We start from the raw sequence: 16,128 nt of genomic DNA, 5'->3' as shown, positions 1-16,128 counted from the left end.
ACCCTTACAACCAAACATACTTACAAGGATAAGGAACCTTGAACCACGGAGCTACTAAGAGCACTCCTCGCCGGGCATCCGTGCGGGCATAGAAGCCGTACTTGGAACTGTCGGGGGGAAAGACATCTGTCACAGTGAAGATGAAGCAAAGCAACCACGACACCAAGATAGCTAAAATTATCTGCAAAAGAAGATAAAGAAGCTGTTTAAAAATCACTTATCGTCAATATACATCAAGAGCAAACAGTTTCTGCACAGAGTATCTACTGTACACGCATCTGAGTGTGATCTTAAGTGATGTTTTACATCGGAAGAAGCAGTAAACCCTGCAGTAGATCTTCTGAGTATCTTTTACCTCTAATGAAGGTGCTGTTAGAATAAGTCTGCTACCTTGCTAACAAATGGAAAAGTCTTCAAATGGGCACTTATATGAGCTACTGAATTAGTCTCGTGAATTAGTCTCAATGCGAACAGAAATAAAGGAAGCCTTTCACATGGGGAAACAGTGCTGCTTTCATAAAGCTAGAAGATAACGATCTTGTCATCCCTTTTTTCAGGATTCCGTTTAGGCTTTCACTACATGCATAAACATATGTCCTTCTCTACCTCTTCCCTCCATCACCTTCACTGCTCCATCAGAGATGGATGCCAGAATGGGATCTGGCAAGACATCAATGAGACCACCTCCTATGGCAAATCAACCATCTAGTTCAGTTTCCCATAACCACATTCAAGCTTTTATCTCACATTTGCCATCTACTGTACTACTAAGAAAAATCAAAATCAAGCAAAAAAGCCCCCAAGCATTAAATTAGGGACACTTTTGCCCACTGAAGAATAAATTCAGCTACTTACAGGGAACATCTTAAAAAGCTGCAGTCTATATGCCGTCCATCCTTTTTTTGATTTGTAAATGGGTAAGGGAAATTTGACATTTCTGGCATACTGAGAAAACAGCAATACGAGGAAAATAGTCCTGAGAAGGAACAACAAGAAAAGGAGAAGGATGGGACAAGAGAGATGTGTCATTAGCACCAGTATTTTAAAAATCCTTCTCAGCACAAATCTTTCAGGCTGCTCAGACTTCAAATAGAAACATAGATTTTAAATTTAGAGCGAGACAAAACGAGAGAATTTGTTTTAAATATATAATTATTCTGCACAATCCCAAGCGACATCATTTGCATTCAATTCTTAAGAACCCCAATGTTTGCTGCATATGTTATTAGAGTATGATTCCATGACGTGATTCTAGCTGTAACACTAACAGAATACAGCCCAAAAACCAAGATTCCAGTCAACTGCAGGTCAGCAGTACCCCAGTTCATAGAAGTTTTTAGATGCCTTAAGTGTTACGCATTTCCCTGTTGTCAAAATTGCTAAGCTCCTCCGTATGTTAAAAATAATTAAAGTCTACAGCTAAAATGAGTACCTACTGCAATGTAAAATAAAAAGGAAGGAGGAGTTGATCAATTCTGAAATAACCAAAAAGCATTTCGCTGTAAAAAGGCTACAGAAAGAGTCAAGCTGTCTGAAGAAGCAAAGCTTTCCTGCAATTTGAGCTTATGTTTTCATCAGATTTATTAAGGGGAAAAAAAAGAAGACGGAATTTAAGCATCCCTCCCTTTCCTATCCAGGATCAGTTTCAGCTTGCATGAAACAGAACAGAGCTTCATTTTCTCCCCCAATCTCCAGGAACAAAGAGCTCTGCACCACAAGGGCATCATTTACAGCCTTTCTCCGTGACTGAAGTCTAATGATAAAGACACCTTTTCCCTTGCGTTCAGGAAATGCTTTGGCATTCCTCCAGAAGTCCATTACAGAAAGATGATGAACTCCACTCCCTAACAGCACGTCAGCCCTGAGGATAGACAGTTACCAGGATTTTTTTGTTAAAAAAAAAAAAAAAAGAAAGCTGCATTATTTAAGACAGTGAGGAGGATAGGAGGATACACGGCATGAGGCTAAGCAGGACACAGAGACAAGACTTGAAAACTGAACTTTTCTTCACAAGCAGAGACAAACTCAGGAATACTTTTCCCCTTTTAAGAGATCAGTTGTATTTTATCATTAAATTATCTCAGACTGTAACCTACAGAACAAGGGCAACAAGATCATTCTGGAGACTGAAAATCCTGTCAATCACATCTGCAGCTAACGAAGGCCAACAGCTCTTACACAAATATTACCCCATTGTGCTAGATAGTGATGCAGTCATTTTATCCCATCAGAATAGGCAAGACCATTTTCAGTGCCATATCTTGTAGAAATCAAGTTACTTTTGAGTGGCACTAGATGACCACGGAGTTATTTCCAGTTCTCCAGCACACATTTTGAATGGCTGGAGCCAGAAATACTTATTGACTGAGCAGTACTTAAACCTGTTCCTAAATGGATCTATTTTTTCCATCTGCAAAATGTCAACTGTCATTACAGGTTTCCATGTCCAACTCAAAGGTCTATGTGACTGATACAGCATCAGTCCCAACTTGCACAGAATTTGTTTTGCACGAAAATAAATGTTCCTTTGTGTCAGCTGCTTAACATAACAGAATTACAAAAACATCCATAATGCTAACATTGGAGATAATGAATTAAACAGCCCTTTTAACCATAAGCTGCACTTACAGAATACTTTACTTGGTCAAAGTACCGTGCTAACAGATGTGTCAGATCACGGTCTGATCGCATCAACTCATTCCTTCCACCTCCAGAGCCAGTTCAAAGCTGGTCGCTATAGATCGGATATTTCAACTGCTTCAGCCAATTTCATGCTCCCTTGAGTGTGGTTTCCATCCCAATTTGGCTGCGTATCAACAGCATCTCACAGGAAACTTTTGTCTTTGCTTCATCTCATTTTTCCCAGCTATTCCCTTCTGTACTCCTAATCACATTTTGTTTGTTTCCCTGGCATCTATACCTCCAGAAATATGCACAGCATGGCCTGAAACTTGCTGTCCAAGTATTTCCGCCTGCTGAACAGCAGTCAGCCTACTTACACTTCAGTAACTGAAAGAATTCTTATACTTTAGTAAAGAATAATACAAGACACACTGAAGCTACCACAGCTGTCCTCCAATACTGTCACATTCTTGTTTAATTTTATCTCTGAAATAGGTAAGTTCCAAATTCACCGTGAGATTGAAATAGCACTCACTGAAGCAACTTCAGAGTTTCCACAGAATGAAAATTAAAATAGAAAAGTAGAGGTAGGATGTAATAGCAAGAAAGAAAAAAAAAAAAAAGAGCAGCTGTGTAGAAAAAGAAATCATATTCATCCTAAAAGTCCAATCTGTTTCCTCAGCAACTGGCATTTATGGAAATACGTATTCTGGCATCATATAAATTTTCTGGGAGGTACCCAGAAATAAAATAGCAAAAATCAGAAATGGACAACTACTACCAAAGCCATTTGCTTGCTTTTGCCAAATAAGAAATGTGCAAAAGCATCATTAAAAAAGAAATACAAGTTGTCCACCAGTCCCTCTGATGCTCTGCAGAATCGCTTTTAAGTTTGCACTGAATTAATGGACCCATGACTCCCAGACAAACTATCGTTTCATAACATTCTGTTTTCTACACTTCACTGTCAGCCTTCTCTCCTTCCTCCTCTCCCTGAGTTGCTGTGGTTTTTGTTCCCTAATTGCTTGCTGATCCCACCCAGACTCCTGTTCTGCTTCTCCGAGCTGGGAGCACTGCCACACTACCTCTGGCAGCCAAGCAGACTCAGCTTCCTCACTGGCACTCCAGAACATCTCTGTGATGACTTACCAGCTGGGACTCACTGCTCTACATCAGGAACACCCTGAGTACTTACAACATAGCGATACCCCAGTGTTTGCCTGCTCTTTCTCCAGCTGCTTGGAAACCAGAGAGGCCGATGAGAGCAACAGTTGGTGTGATGGTCAGAGGTCCAATGTATCGCAGCAGGGCACCAGGAAGGCCAAGCAAACCAATCACCACTTCTATCAGTGAGGACATAATAATAGCACCTTGGATCTGAACACACAAGAATGGCAAAGAGACAGTTTAGTCACATCTTAAAAACAAAACCAAAACATTTTTTTTTCTGCTCTGGATTACAAACTGCAGTTCAAAGAATTCAGTGACACAGAAGAACTCAGCATATATATATTTTTTTTTGTCATAAAACAGCTCATTAGGTTTAAGTGACTTATTGCTTAAGCATAACACTTATGGTTTTCTCCACAAAACTATTACACAACAGACCAGTGGGCCAGTCTGGTAGCTGTGTGGATAGCACATCACACTGTCAGACAGGAGACCTGGGTTCCAGGCTAACCTTTAAGCTCTCAGATCGAGCCGGCAAGGGTTGGTGGCGCCACGGAGGTGATGCTCCTAGCTCCTAGGGGCAGTGTATGCTGCATTGTTCACAAGTGCTCCTTAGAAGCTGGTATAGAGCAGCGTTGTGGTCTCAGGAGACTGTCAGCCCTCTTGGCTGCAGGGCTCTTGGCAGGATGTAGCTATGGTTTGAACATGGGGAAGAGAGAGGGGTTGTTTTTAATTAAGAAAAAGTTTGCAGCCCAAAGCAACGGGATGGGAGATAAATTCCATGACACACGCCTTGATTTGGACTACGCTATCTACCACTGTAGTGGGATGCCTGGGCACAACCCTCACTGTGGGCTCTGCAGTGAACGATGAGGTTCAGACTGCAATGCTTCAAGTGGAGAAGGAGTCTGATATACTTCAGCAAATCTTTTGGGAGAATCCAGGTCTTATCAGAAGTCTCCAACTTCAAACACCTGGGGATGAACACATTTGCCAACTGCATTTTACCTTCCACGGGACAGCCTACTGACCAGAGTGAGCAGGCAAGTGGTCTGCTAGCAGCCGATGGTTTGCTGAGCTGCTACTGGTGAGTGCAAATTGCAAGTGTTACAAGAACAGTATTCATCTCACTTGTGCATTTTACTGCATATCTTTTGGAATGTGACAACTAACTCATCATATTTGCTGTTCAGCGATGAACAAGTTGGAAAAAAAAAATCAAGACTTCCATAGAATGAGTAAAGGGATATACTCAAATGAAATTGCAGTGGAAGAAGGAATCAGCAACACAACGATGAGAACACACAGATGGTTAAATGAGAAACTTAACTGAAATCGGACAGATTAACTGCAAAAGGCTACTCCTACATTACCTCTCGTATTCTGGGATACCAGATGTGCTCAGTGTGAAGCAGTTCTGTTGTTCCATTTGTAACAGTTACATCTTACCAAAAGAAGAAAAGATAAAAGACAGATATTTACTCCTCAGTTTGTCTGCCATCATTTAATAAAAAAAATTTCCCTTAAACACAGCTTAACAAAAGAACCTTGATTTACATTTTAAAAAAATTCTGCAATGCTATAAATCTTGTAGTAACATGCACACATTTCCCAAGAGCTAACCCACTAATTTTACCCAGTGTACTGAAGTAGAAAAAAAATTGTCATTTTCAGAAATGAAGGTTTTTTAAAGACTTTTCCCACTCAAGTAAGTAAATGAATGGAGAATTACTCAATTGCTGGGAATCAAGGAAGCCCCCCAATGTTTGTTGTTAGCCAATTTAGGTCACTTGCTGAACAATGAACTGACCCCATGGTAACAGCCCCATCTGACAGTATCTGAAGGTTAAAAGGTTTAAGAGCAAGATGCAGCAAAGGTTCTTTCTGAAAAGCTCAAGTAGTGGAAAAATTGCTTTGGCAATCAAATGTTATCTATTGGACAGTATTTTCTCTCAACCAGGTACGTATCAGGATTGTGGCACATTTTGTCATCTGGAAGTATCTGACACAGGTCTGAGAACTGAAACCCATGTGCTCTTTCCCAGCTTAATCTTCTCAATAGCAAAGGATTTATGTGTCATCAAAGCAGAAATTATACCTGGATGTTAACTCTAACAAACAGAAGTTTTCTAACAAGGCCTTAATGGCTCTCTTAAATTTTGCATCTTCCATTTAATTCCCTTATAAAACAAGTAGATTAGACATGGACATAAAAGAATAAAAGCCAGAAATCCACAGGGACACTTTTAGAAATCTTCTAAAGCAAGGTTTTAACCTTGTACAAGGAGTTCATTTTCTATATCCCCTGCTCATTACTTGCAGTTTCCATACCAAAAGGTTCAGTAGTTGCTCCATATGACATCTGGGTCATTTGCCACTTAAATGAGAACAAGCATAAATGACAATTACCTGTATTATTACATTTCCACTTCTCCAGGGAGAGTATTGCTCTAGCAGGTGCTAAGAATGCAAAAGCACTCGCCTGGAACAAGGGTAACCTGGTGGAAAGTGAAAGAAGAGATGCTAATGCTACTCCATGGCATGGCATTGTGTCAAGGTATCAATTGCAGTTAGGTGCTTATTCATCCTCAAAACCATCCTGTATCAGATGGCTGCCACAAATGTGAAATACGAGAATTTCTTATTAAAAAGAACATAGAAATGCTAAGACATCACCAAAAGAAAGGCCTAACAAAAGATGCTACGTGTGTGAAGTCAACAAGATGTAACAGGTAATTACTGGATGCTGACTGCAGGTACCTGACGTTGCTTTAAGTTTTTGACTCAGTATCACAACAAAGATGAGGACGCATGCTGTGATGTAAGCACCAGGCAGGGTGCTGAACACTCAGCTTTCAGTCTCACCACATTAAAGAGCCTTCTGATAGAGGTAAGGACCTTCCCACTGCATGACTTGAAATGGAGTCATTTACAGAATCATCTTTAAGTATATGTGTAAACAACAATTAGGTAGCTAAGTGCTGATTAGATGTACCGGGTGGCTACTAACAATAAATACAAATGTTGCAAGCATTTCAAGATGACATTCTTAGCAGTGGTGTTTACACTTCCCAAAAGGTTTAATATCTGAAGAGCATCCACCAGCACCAACTATGTATGTATTGAATGCACAGCATTACAAATATTCAGATGTTACTTAACTAGAAAGAAGATGCACTTTGACCTGTTCTATAAATACCAACGGACTGTAACTCTTTAATAGCAGATCTCAAACATAACATGTGAAACAGCTGCACATGCACCACTAGGAACTGAACTGCATTTATGGCTGTTTTACAGCCACAGTCAAGTGCCTTAATGCCAGCACAAGTATTGGTAAAGGAAAAAGAACTGACTGTAGCAGATTCAGATTAAGATCAAAAAGGTACAAGGAGAAAAAAGAACAGAAACTTGCTTAACAGAGGAAAGTTCAAAACAGAAACATGTTACTAACAGCACTTGTAAAAGTTCACAGGCAGGAAGTCAGAAGAGATGACCTATTTATTACAGAAAGGAGTGTGAGCCATGAGCTATCTAACAAGTTGACCTATCTGCTGCAAACTTGGAGAGTCGAGTTTGAAAGTCACTCATTATGAAATACATGAAGCCACTTGAGGACAACTGACCTGCACACAATTCCCTTCTACCTTTCTCCAGCAAAAATCAAAGCTTTGGGGAAGAAACAGTAGCAGCTATGAGTGAATAATTCACCTCATTTTCCAAAGTTCACTGGGCAAACTGAGCAAGCATGGCATAACATGTAATACTTCTTAACAAGCTGTTACTCCTCTGTCCCACCTACACAGTGCTCTGTCCCTGCATAATGATTTTGTAAACGCACTTTGCAAGAACATTCACCAGTGATGAGGTCAGTCACACTGAGACAAGTCTGGGTTGTGAGTTTTCTATGACATAAAACACCCCCTGGAAACCTTGCACAACCCTCACTGGTGGCACACTTACAGGACACAAATTGCAGTGGGCATTCAGACTGAGAATTATCCTTCCAAAGATAATAAAACCACACAATAATAAAGTAATTAAGGTTGCAACAGACCTTCAAGATCATCACGTCCAATCCTCAACTTTACCTAATGAGTCCCACCACCAAACCACATTTCTTAATGCCACGTCCCAAACACCCGCAGGGATGGCAACTCCACCACTTCCCAGGCAGCCTGCTCCAATGCCTAACCACTCCTTTTGTGGAGAAATTCTTCCTGATATCCAGTCTAGCCCTCCTCTGGCACAAACTGAGACCACCTCCTCTGTGCTACCACTTGTCACAAGAGAAACTAGGCCAACATCCATCCCTCTACAACCTCCTTTTCCAGATAGCTGCAGAGAGCCTGCTCCCATCCTCTTGATATTCACACCCTTCAGGTATCTGTGAATGTTGCTAAGATCCCCTCTCGGTCTCCTCCAAGCTAAACAGTCCCAGGTCTCTCAATCCTTCCTCATAACAGAGGTGCTTCAGGCCCTTAATCCCCTTTGAAGCCCTCTGCTGGATTCTTTCCAGTAGTTCCTTGTCTTTCTCAAACACAGGAGCCCAGGAACAGATCTTGCTGAATGCCATCCGAATGGACACAGCCCGCTCATCTGGCCCATTGGGAACCTCCTGCAGAACCTTCCTTTCCTCAAGCAGATCAACAGTCCCACCCAACTTGGTACGGTCCACAAACTTACAGAGGGTGCACTTGATGATCCCTTCACCCAGATTCCTGATAAAAACATTAATTAGACCGAGCCCCAGAAACAAATCACGGGGACCACTGCTGACCAACCACCAACTGGATTAACTCCATTCATCATCATGACTCTGACCCTGGCCAGCGAGCCCACTCTTCACCCAGATATTCACACTGCACAAATTCTTCCCTCATCTTTAGCCAGTTTATGCTTAACTTCAGCTGTTTTGTCAAAACTGGGGCATTCTGGTGCTTTTAAAAACAAGCTGGTATTTTTACTCTGCCCAAACCCTCTTTGTAGACCTAGACTATTCACCTGGATAAAATTACGTATTGCATAATATGGTCTTAGCAAGTCCTGCTAAGCTATCTGCTCAATCATCACGAAAGATGGTTAATCCAAAAACATTTCCCAGAAGGGTCACTGAGCTCAAAATGCTGTGCTTTTGTCTAAGCAGAAAATAACAGTTTCTATCTTCTTCATTTTTTTTTTTAAACACTACCCCAAATCAGCCAGCCACAATTAGTATCCTTCTGGAGAGACAGTTGTAGTTTGGAATGTGCTTTATGAAATAGCCTTCCCATTGCAAACCCAGGCATTCATTACTAGCTAAGTACCACCAGCCTGGTACTGGAATATCATGGCTATATTGCTGAGTTGCTCAGTTTTGGCAGCAGCACTTGTGAAGTTGGAGCTATTTATGAAGCTGAAGTCATTTAGAATCTTCTTCATTATATCAACATTTCACACAGATGTAGGAATGCTTAGACAATGTGATGGGCACAGTAATAAGCCTAAAATGTTTAGATATTAAAGCTCTATGTGATTGTTTCAGTCATATTAACTGCTCTGAATCCTTGCAAAATCTTCTGGCTTATAAGGAAATCCAATAAATAGCTTGAATTCCTAAAAACTAGCATGGGTACCAGACTGACCAGAACTCTCCCTCATAATGGAGCCAAATGAACCTTCAAACCACAGAATTTCTCCTTCTGATACCATGCTGGCTTTATTTGCTGAAATACTTTACAACTGACATGCCTGCCAATAAATACTTGAAAATCTCATTTAGTGAATGTTGCTGCTTTATCTCAGCCCCACCCTTATATAAAACCAGAATCACATGTTAAATCATTACAAAACATTCAGCCACTGGAATTTTCTTCTTAAATAGAAGACCCAAACACAATTACCTCTTCAGTTTATAAATACATCTTTCGCAGGGCAAGTGAAAAGGGCTCTGAAAAGGAAAACCACAGAGGGCAAGCACTGGATTATACAGGAGGAACAGAGCATTTCAGACTGATGGGACCACACCTATTTTTGAAAGAGCCTCAAATAATTCTATAGCAAATAATAAAGACATGAAGCCAAGATTAGTTAGGGAAAAAAAGAAAGATGACAAGCTTGAGATCTGTGAAGACATATCCGTCTCTGGAAATATTACAAGAAAGTTTCTTCTGATAAATTCGAGGCAGAAGAAGAAACCCATTAGGTGCACAGGAAAATCAAGCTCCCTTTTGCATTAATATCCATTCAGTCACAACTCTGCATTTGTCCAGAAAATATGGAGATTTTCAACTTCAATAAGCCCAGGAAGCAGACACTCAAAGATGAAAACCAGAAGACCTTATCTCCTAATTAGGTCAATGATCTCTTCATTTCCTACATAAAGCACAAATTGGAGTGGGGAAAAAACATCCCGAATATAAGCGAGGTCGATCAGGTTCAGAACACCAAGAGGCACTGAACACTGCTCCTCTGCTTCCTTTCAGATGTGGTACTTGAGAATTTATGATTACAGCTAAAGCGAGCTAACTTATAACACAGAGAGCCAATCAGGCAGAAAATATGATTAGTCTTGACATAAAGAAAATACTCTGGGGAAAGAAACTTCTCTTTCAACAGTTTCCATTATACCGCTCTGCCATACGATTTTCTACATTTAACAAAATGTAATAAAAACAAAGCAAAGATTCCTTTTCAAAGTCAAAAGTCAAGAAAGTATGTAAGCAATGCATCTTCTCAAACTAAAACATCACTGAAGATTACATTAAAAAAGCTGAAATACTTGAAACCGTGTTGGATAAGAACTGATCTCAATATACAACAGACTTTACTTCTGCACCCCGCTGAGATAACTTTTCCACCCAAAGATTCTGTTTCTAAGATAAATCTTTCCAAATGAGGAAAATGTTAAAAAACCCAAGGAAAACATCAGAATTAATTCTTCTTTGCAAAGGTGTGTGAATTTATCCTTCTCCTCAGAAACACTTCTACATTCTGTTCTCAGATTTCTCTTTTCCTCATGCTGGATTTTCTTACCCATGAGATATATTTTCTGATTTCAGATCCATCTTTAATTAGGATAAGTTTTCCAAAGATTTTAATAAGCAGTTCACAAATAGGGGACAGTTATCTCATATTTAGTGTTTTTCCTTTGGAAAAAAGACTGCTTCTTGGATCTCTACCTACATCCTGGAAAATCTTACAATCACCATCTCCACAACTGGAAACAAGTCCCAAACCTCACCTGCATCCAAAAGTTGTTTGTAACAACGTAGTGATGCCCACACAGAAGAAAATGGTCCCAATCAACTGGCTGGTGGCCCACTGGTCAAATCCAACACACATGGCATCAGCTAGCAAAAAGGGAACTGCTATAGTTCCACTGAAACATGTTAAATAGTGCTGTGAACAACAACAAAATATGTGTTAATACATCAGACTATTTATTTATTTATTTGTTTTTTAGTTTATGACCTTTTTTTTTTTTTTTTTTCTTTTCCACTGGAATTTTTTGCTTTTGCATTACCTACCAAATGACTCATTTCTTGGGTCTAAGGCATTTCTTCATGTATTTGCTTCCATGTTAAGGTACCACTAGTCCATCGCTAATGATCACTAATTCATTTACATAGTTGCACAGCTACTGTTCTTGATGAGGAAGTACTTAGATTACTGCTGAAAACACCTTTCAACTCAGAAAAGTAGATAAACAACTTCATTCATTTTCAACCATGTGAAAAACCAATAGCTTACAAATGAATTTAAAGCACATACAGACTAGTATGTAAATAAGCTCCCAAGTATCAGAAAACAGGTAGTCATTAATTCCTTCCCAATCTAAGTATGTTAAGCAAACAAACAAATAGGTGCCACCATATTCAACAATAATCCTTACAGAACTGCCTGCTCTTGAAGGAAAGGCAGAAGTAAAAAAGATGCTTCGGAATGTATTTGTTTGGAGATCTCAACATACTTTACAGATATTAACAAATTCTCAGCATTCCTGTGGGATGGATTTTATTACCATTCAAGAAGGAAGCGAGATGGAAAGAGCTGTTCTTCATATAAGTGAGTGGCTGGGCTAGAAGTACAGTCCAGCTCACCACTACAATCACATCTGCAAGATGCACACACATTCCATCCAAGAGCAGCGACAGAATTTGCCCACCCTGCTTATTTCTAAGTCTGCAGGTAATTACTGCAGGATGGTGCTATCAAGTTTGCAGAACAGAAACCACTACAGTATCAGGTTAATATTCAAGGTTTCAGCAGTAAACAATTATCTCCCATCAGCATTAATTCTAGAGGTATAAAGTGTCAGTTTCTGAAGCTTTGCACTTTACTTGCTAACTTACGTCCTATCTAACAACAGCTTAGAATAATAAATATTTAAGTGAATCTCACTAATAACTAAGCCAGCAATAATATAGGTCATTATTAACATAGTAAACTTACTGTGTGATCAACTTCAGAAGAAACTATCTTAACAGCTTTTCAAATGTGTGAGAGTGTGGGAAGAATCAAATTATCACATACACAGAAAGTGCTAAAAAAATCCCAGAGGAAAAAAGAAAGCTGCTTTGAAACATACCTGTAACCCCAAAAATATGCAGAGATACCACGGAGGAACATCCTCAATAGTGTAAATCATATCAGTTCTCTGAGCATCTAAACTGCCAGTGCTGTCCAGTGTCTCTGCCAAAGAACTCTATCAAATGGGGGAGGGTAGAAAGGTGGAGGAGGACACAAAACAACACAGGTTAATATTACATAGGAATAATCTGAATTTGAATTATCAGACAATTCCCAAATGCTGCAAGTCTGGTGTAATAATCCCAAGCAACATCTGTATGTTGCATTTTCAGAAACCTTCTACTTTTGATGATGGGCTCATCTTCAACTCTGGCTACAGAAACTGCACTGAACAAATCACGTGTATAAACCATTTCCTGTTTATTTATGCTACCACAGCAGTTCATTTATGGTACAACCAATCCGGCAGTCACACAGTGTCCCAAAATACTGTATGTTTAAAAAAAAAGAAAAAAAGAACGAAAAATGAAGAATTGGAACTAAGAAAAAGAATCAACACTGGCTATCTGCAAAGTCAAACAGCCACCTTTGCACAAGAGGCCCAAGTCACAGGCAAGGAAGTTCCTCATTTGTGTAGCCTGGAAGCTGCTTCCCAGCTTAGCTCTTACCCAGTTTGAATCTTGGTTAACCGTTTTTTAGCCATAAGATAGCTTTCTTTTCCCCATCCCACATTCAAGAATAAATGAAAAAACCCTAATTGTTGTAACTGAATAATACATATATGGTCAATTTGTACGCAAACCTACAGGAATTTAAGTGAGACCACATTGGGGCCCTCGTACACAGCTAACAGAACATTGATCAAACCTACCCGGGCTCTAAAACCCCCACATATGTTCCATTAAAACAAGATTCAGCACAACCACTTCTTTACAACTAAGTGGAATTGTTTGTAACTCTCTGCTGTCCAATTCCTGAGAATCAAAATGCAAACACTTCAGAGCATTAAGAACCAACAACAAAAGTAGAAGGAAATATCAGATTTCATCATTTCAGCTCAGCTATCCAAAAACTACATTATGTAACTGCTGTTCTGACCTAATCCACACCTGAACCTGATCTCACGTGAAGCAGCCCTACAGAACAGGCCAGCGCTTCTGCCAGACTTGTGACTTTGCTTCATATGGCCTTTACTTCTTCAAAATCACAGCACGTGCACAGATCGCTCCTAGATCATCTCCACTTTGTGTATCACCTACAAGGTCAGGGAAGCCAAATGGACCTATGGCATTTCCCTTTTATCTAGCACTGGGTAATTACATCAATTCAAATTCAGAGAGCATAAACAATCATATTGCTAAGGAAAGACTAAGGTTATTACAGTAGAATATGACAGAAAAACACTGATTTCAAAAGACTTTAACAGCCTTAAGCTCCAGGCATTCTGCTCACCAGGATTAAAGGTGCAGCTGTTGAACAGATCAATAAGTACATCTGTTAATTTACCAGCTTGCAGCACCAATGTCATTTTTCATTGACCAGAAAGTGAAAGACTGCTCCCTTGACTGAGTTCTCTAAAAAATTATAATAAAAAAAAGTTATGAAGCTGAGTTTCAGAGCTTCATCTCATACTGAAGGGAGAGCACAGAGCAGCTGTAAACCTGTGCACATCTCTTCTCTGACAGGAACTTTGGAAAAACGCATATATTCCATGTCAGCCTAAGTATGCATAAATCCAAGGTACAGCACAAAGAGCCACAAAGATATGCAGAAAAAAGATTTGGAAGCTGATGAAAGTCACTGAGAAATGTCAGATTCACCCGGAGAAGATCCTGTGATACACTTCTGTCGTTACAAAGCAGCACGGTGAAGCATTCCCTAATAAATACATGCACACGTGCACAAATGCATTTTTATGTGTGTATAATTGTCTCCCCTCCCCTTCACTGTAATATATGCACCACCTGAGAACTCTGCTAACCAGAGGTACTGTAATTTATTCTACAAAGACTGTCACACACACTTTCAAAGAGGCACAGGCCACAAAGGAAGTGCAAGAACTGTTGTAAAATCCACCCATGAGGTCAGAATAGAGAAGAACCAGCAGAAAACTCTTTGTTTCACAAATCACATCAGCATTAACTTGCTGAAGCCATCAAAAGAGGCAATTACATTTTTCCTCAAACGACTGATGAGGTTCTATCCTGTACAATCCTTTACTTTGTCAACTGCCCATCTAATCAACAGAATATTTCCCTTCTTCTTAGGGCAACTGAAATCAGAAACGATGACCTGTTTCTACCTGTAAGACCATGACGTATCCTTCAAGCTTACTAGTCTTTTTACAGCTTTTCATTTTTTATTACATTTATGCCTACGTTTGTCTGCAAAGAATAAAAGGTTCAGCAGGCTTAGAAACAAGCCAACTGGTTTGCATAAAGCTCTCCAGACATACTGACAATTGGCAACAACTTTAAGCTCTTGAGAACAAACTTTCTAGCTCTTCTAACAAAGGCATTTTAGCAGAGTATCCTGGGAATCCATGAGAGCTGGTTCATTTTCAATAACCATCTTTAAAAGCCCAGGAGCAGGCAATCCCACCGCACTCCAAGTTATGCAAGCAGGGCAGAAGATCAGCCTGGCTGAACAGGGAACTCCTCCTGGAACAAGAGCAAAAAGATATGTGATCCCTGGAAACAAGATCAGGTTTCAAGGAGTGATTACAGAGCTGCAGTTTGCACCTGCAGGAAGAAAACAAGAAAAGCTGAAGTTCAACTTGAGTTGACGGTGGTCATTGTGCTGTCAGACAACAAAAAAGGCTTCAAGTATGTCAACAACAAGGGAAGCTCGACGGAAAAACACTGGACTTATGCCTGGTGAAGCCATTCACCCAACAAGTGAATATGAGGAAAAGGCAGAAGAAAGTAACATCTCAGTTTTTTAATATTAATGACAGAGCTCGGGCTGGAGGATCATTACTGGGACTTTCAGCAACTTCCTATTTGTGGTCACCAAAACTGTAAGGAAATCATTTTAATCAGCTCCACGGTCTGAAGTCCACGAGGTCTGACAGAATCCACTCCAGAGTGCTGAAGGAATTAGCAGATGTTGCACCTCATGATCACTGTCAACAATTTACCAAAGTGCTGGGAGCCTGGGAAGATCCCTGCTGATTAGAGTTAGCCAACTTTATAGTCATCTACAAACAGAGAATTAAACACAGCATGGCCAACTGGTCCAAGGAGATGATTCTCCTGCTGTATTTCACATCGGTGCAGTCTCACCTTGAGTATTGTGTCAGCTCTGCACTCCACAATATAGAAAGAATGTTAAGTCCCTGAACGTGTCCAGAGGAGACAATGAACTGATAGAAGGACCAGAGGGCATGTTCTGTGATGAGTGGTTGCCTAGTTTAGAAAAGTCTCACAGGTGATCTCATTGCTCTCTACAACATCCCAAGGAAGGGAAATGAGGAGGTGCCAGCCTCTTCTCCCTGGTAATCAGTAAAGCATACGGGAACAGCGCAAGTCTGCACCAGGGGACGTTCAAAATAGAGATAAAGAAAAATTCCCTTACTGTGAGGGTGATCCAAACACTGCAACAGGCTTCCTAGAGAGGGAGGTGATGCCCCATGCTTGTGTTCAAGAAGCATTTGATCAATGCCCTCAGTAATATGCTTTAACTTTTGCTTGGCCCCGAAACACACAGGCAGTCACTGATGACTTCATAGGTCCCCTAGAACTGAACTTTTCTCACTTTGAAGAAGAAATATCATAGCAGTGTCCTTCCCAAACAGAAAGCATTCAGGACACTCCTCCATTCTTC

General features: G+C 40.2%; 1 protein-coding gene across 4 annotated transcripts in view; it reads right to left on the bottom strand.

Annotated features, from left to right (window-relative positions):
* Nucleotides 1-16,128, bottom strand: part of SLC23A2 (solute carrier family 23 member 2) — a 62,441-nt gene that overhangs the window by 12,167 nt on the left and 34,146 nt on the right. For all 4 annotated transcript variants that reach the window (XM_085242930.1, XM_010723071.3, XM_019622616.2 and 1 more), the window contains 7 exons: nucleotides 12,362-12,478; nucleotides 11,015-11,172; nucleotides 6,202-6,290; nucleotides 5,166-5,236; nucleotides 3,818-3,999; nucleotides 856-976; nucleotides 25-181 (listed from right to left, as the gene is read on the bottom strand). In XM_085242930.1, the coding sequence (XP_085099056.1) occupies nucleotides 25-181; nucleotides 856-976; nucleotides 3,818-3,999; nucleotides 5,166-5,236; nucleotides 6,202-6,290; nucleotides 11,015-11,172; nucleotides 12,362-12,478 (895 nt within the window). The remainder of the gene's footprint in view (nucleotides 1-24; nucleotides 182-855; nucleotides 977-3,817; nucleotides 4,000-5,165; nucleotides 5,237-6,201; nucleotides 6,291-11,014; nucleotides 11,173-12,361; nucleotides 12,479-16,128) is intronic.

Source organism: Meleagris gallopavo, chromosome 24 (genome assembly GCF_905368555.1).
Source record: "Meleagris gallopavo chromosome 24, MGAL_WU_HG_1.1, whole genome shotgun sequence".
In the NCBI taxonomy this organism is placed as follows: Eukaryota; Metazoa; Chordata; class Aves; order Galliformes; family Phasianidae; genus Meleagris; species Meleagris gallopavo.
This window is presented reverse-complemented; position numbering and strand designations above follow the sequence as displayed.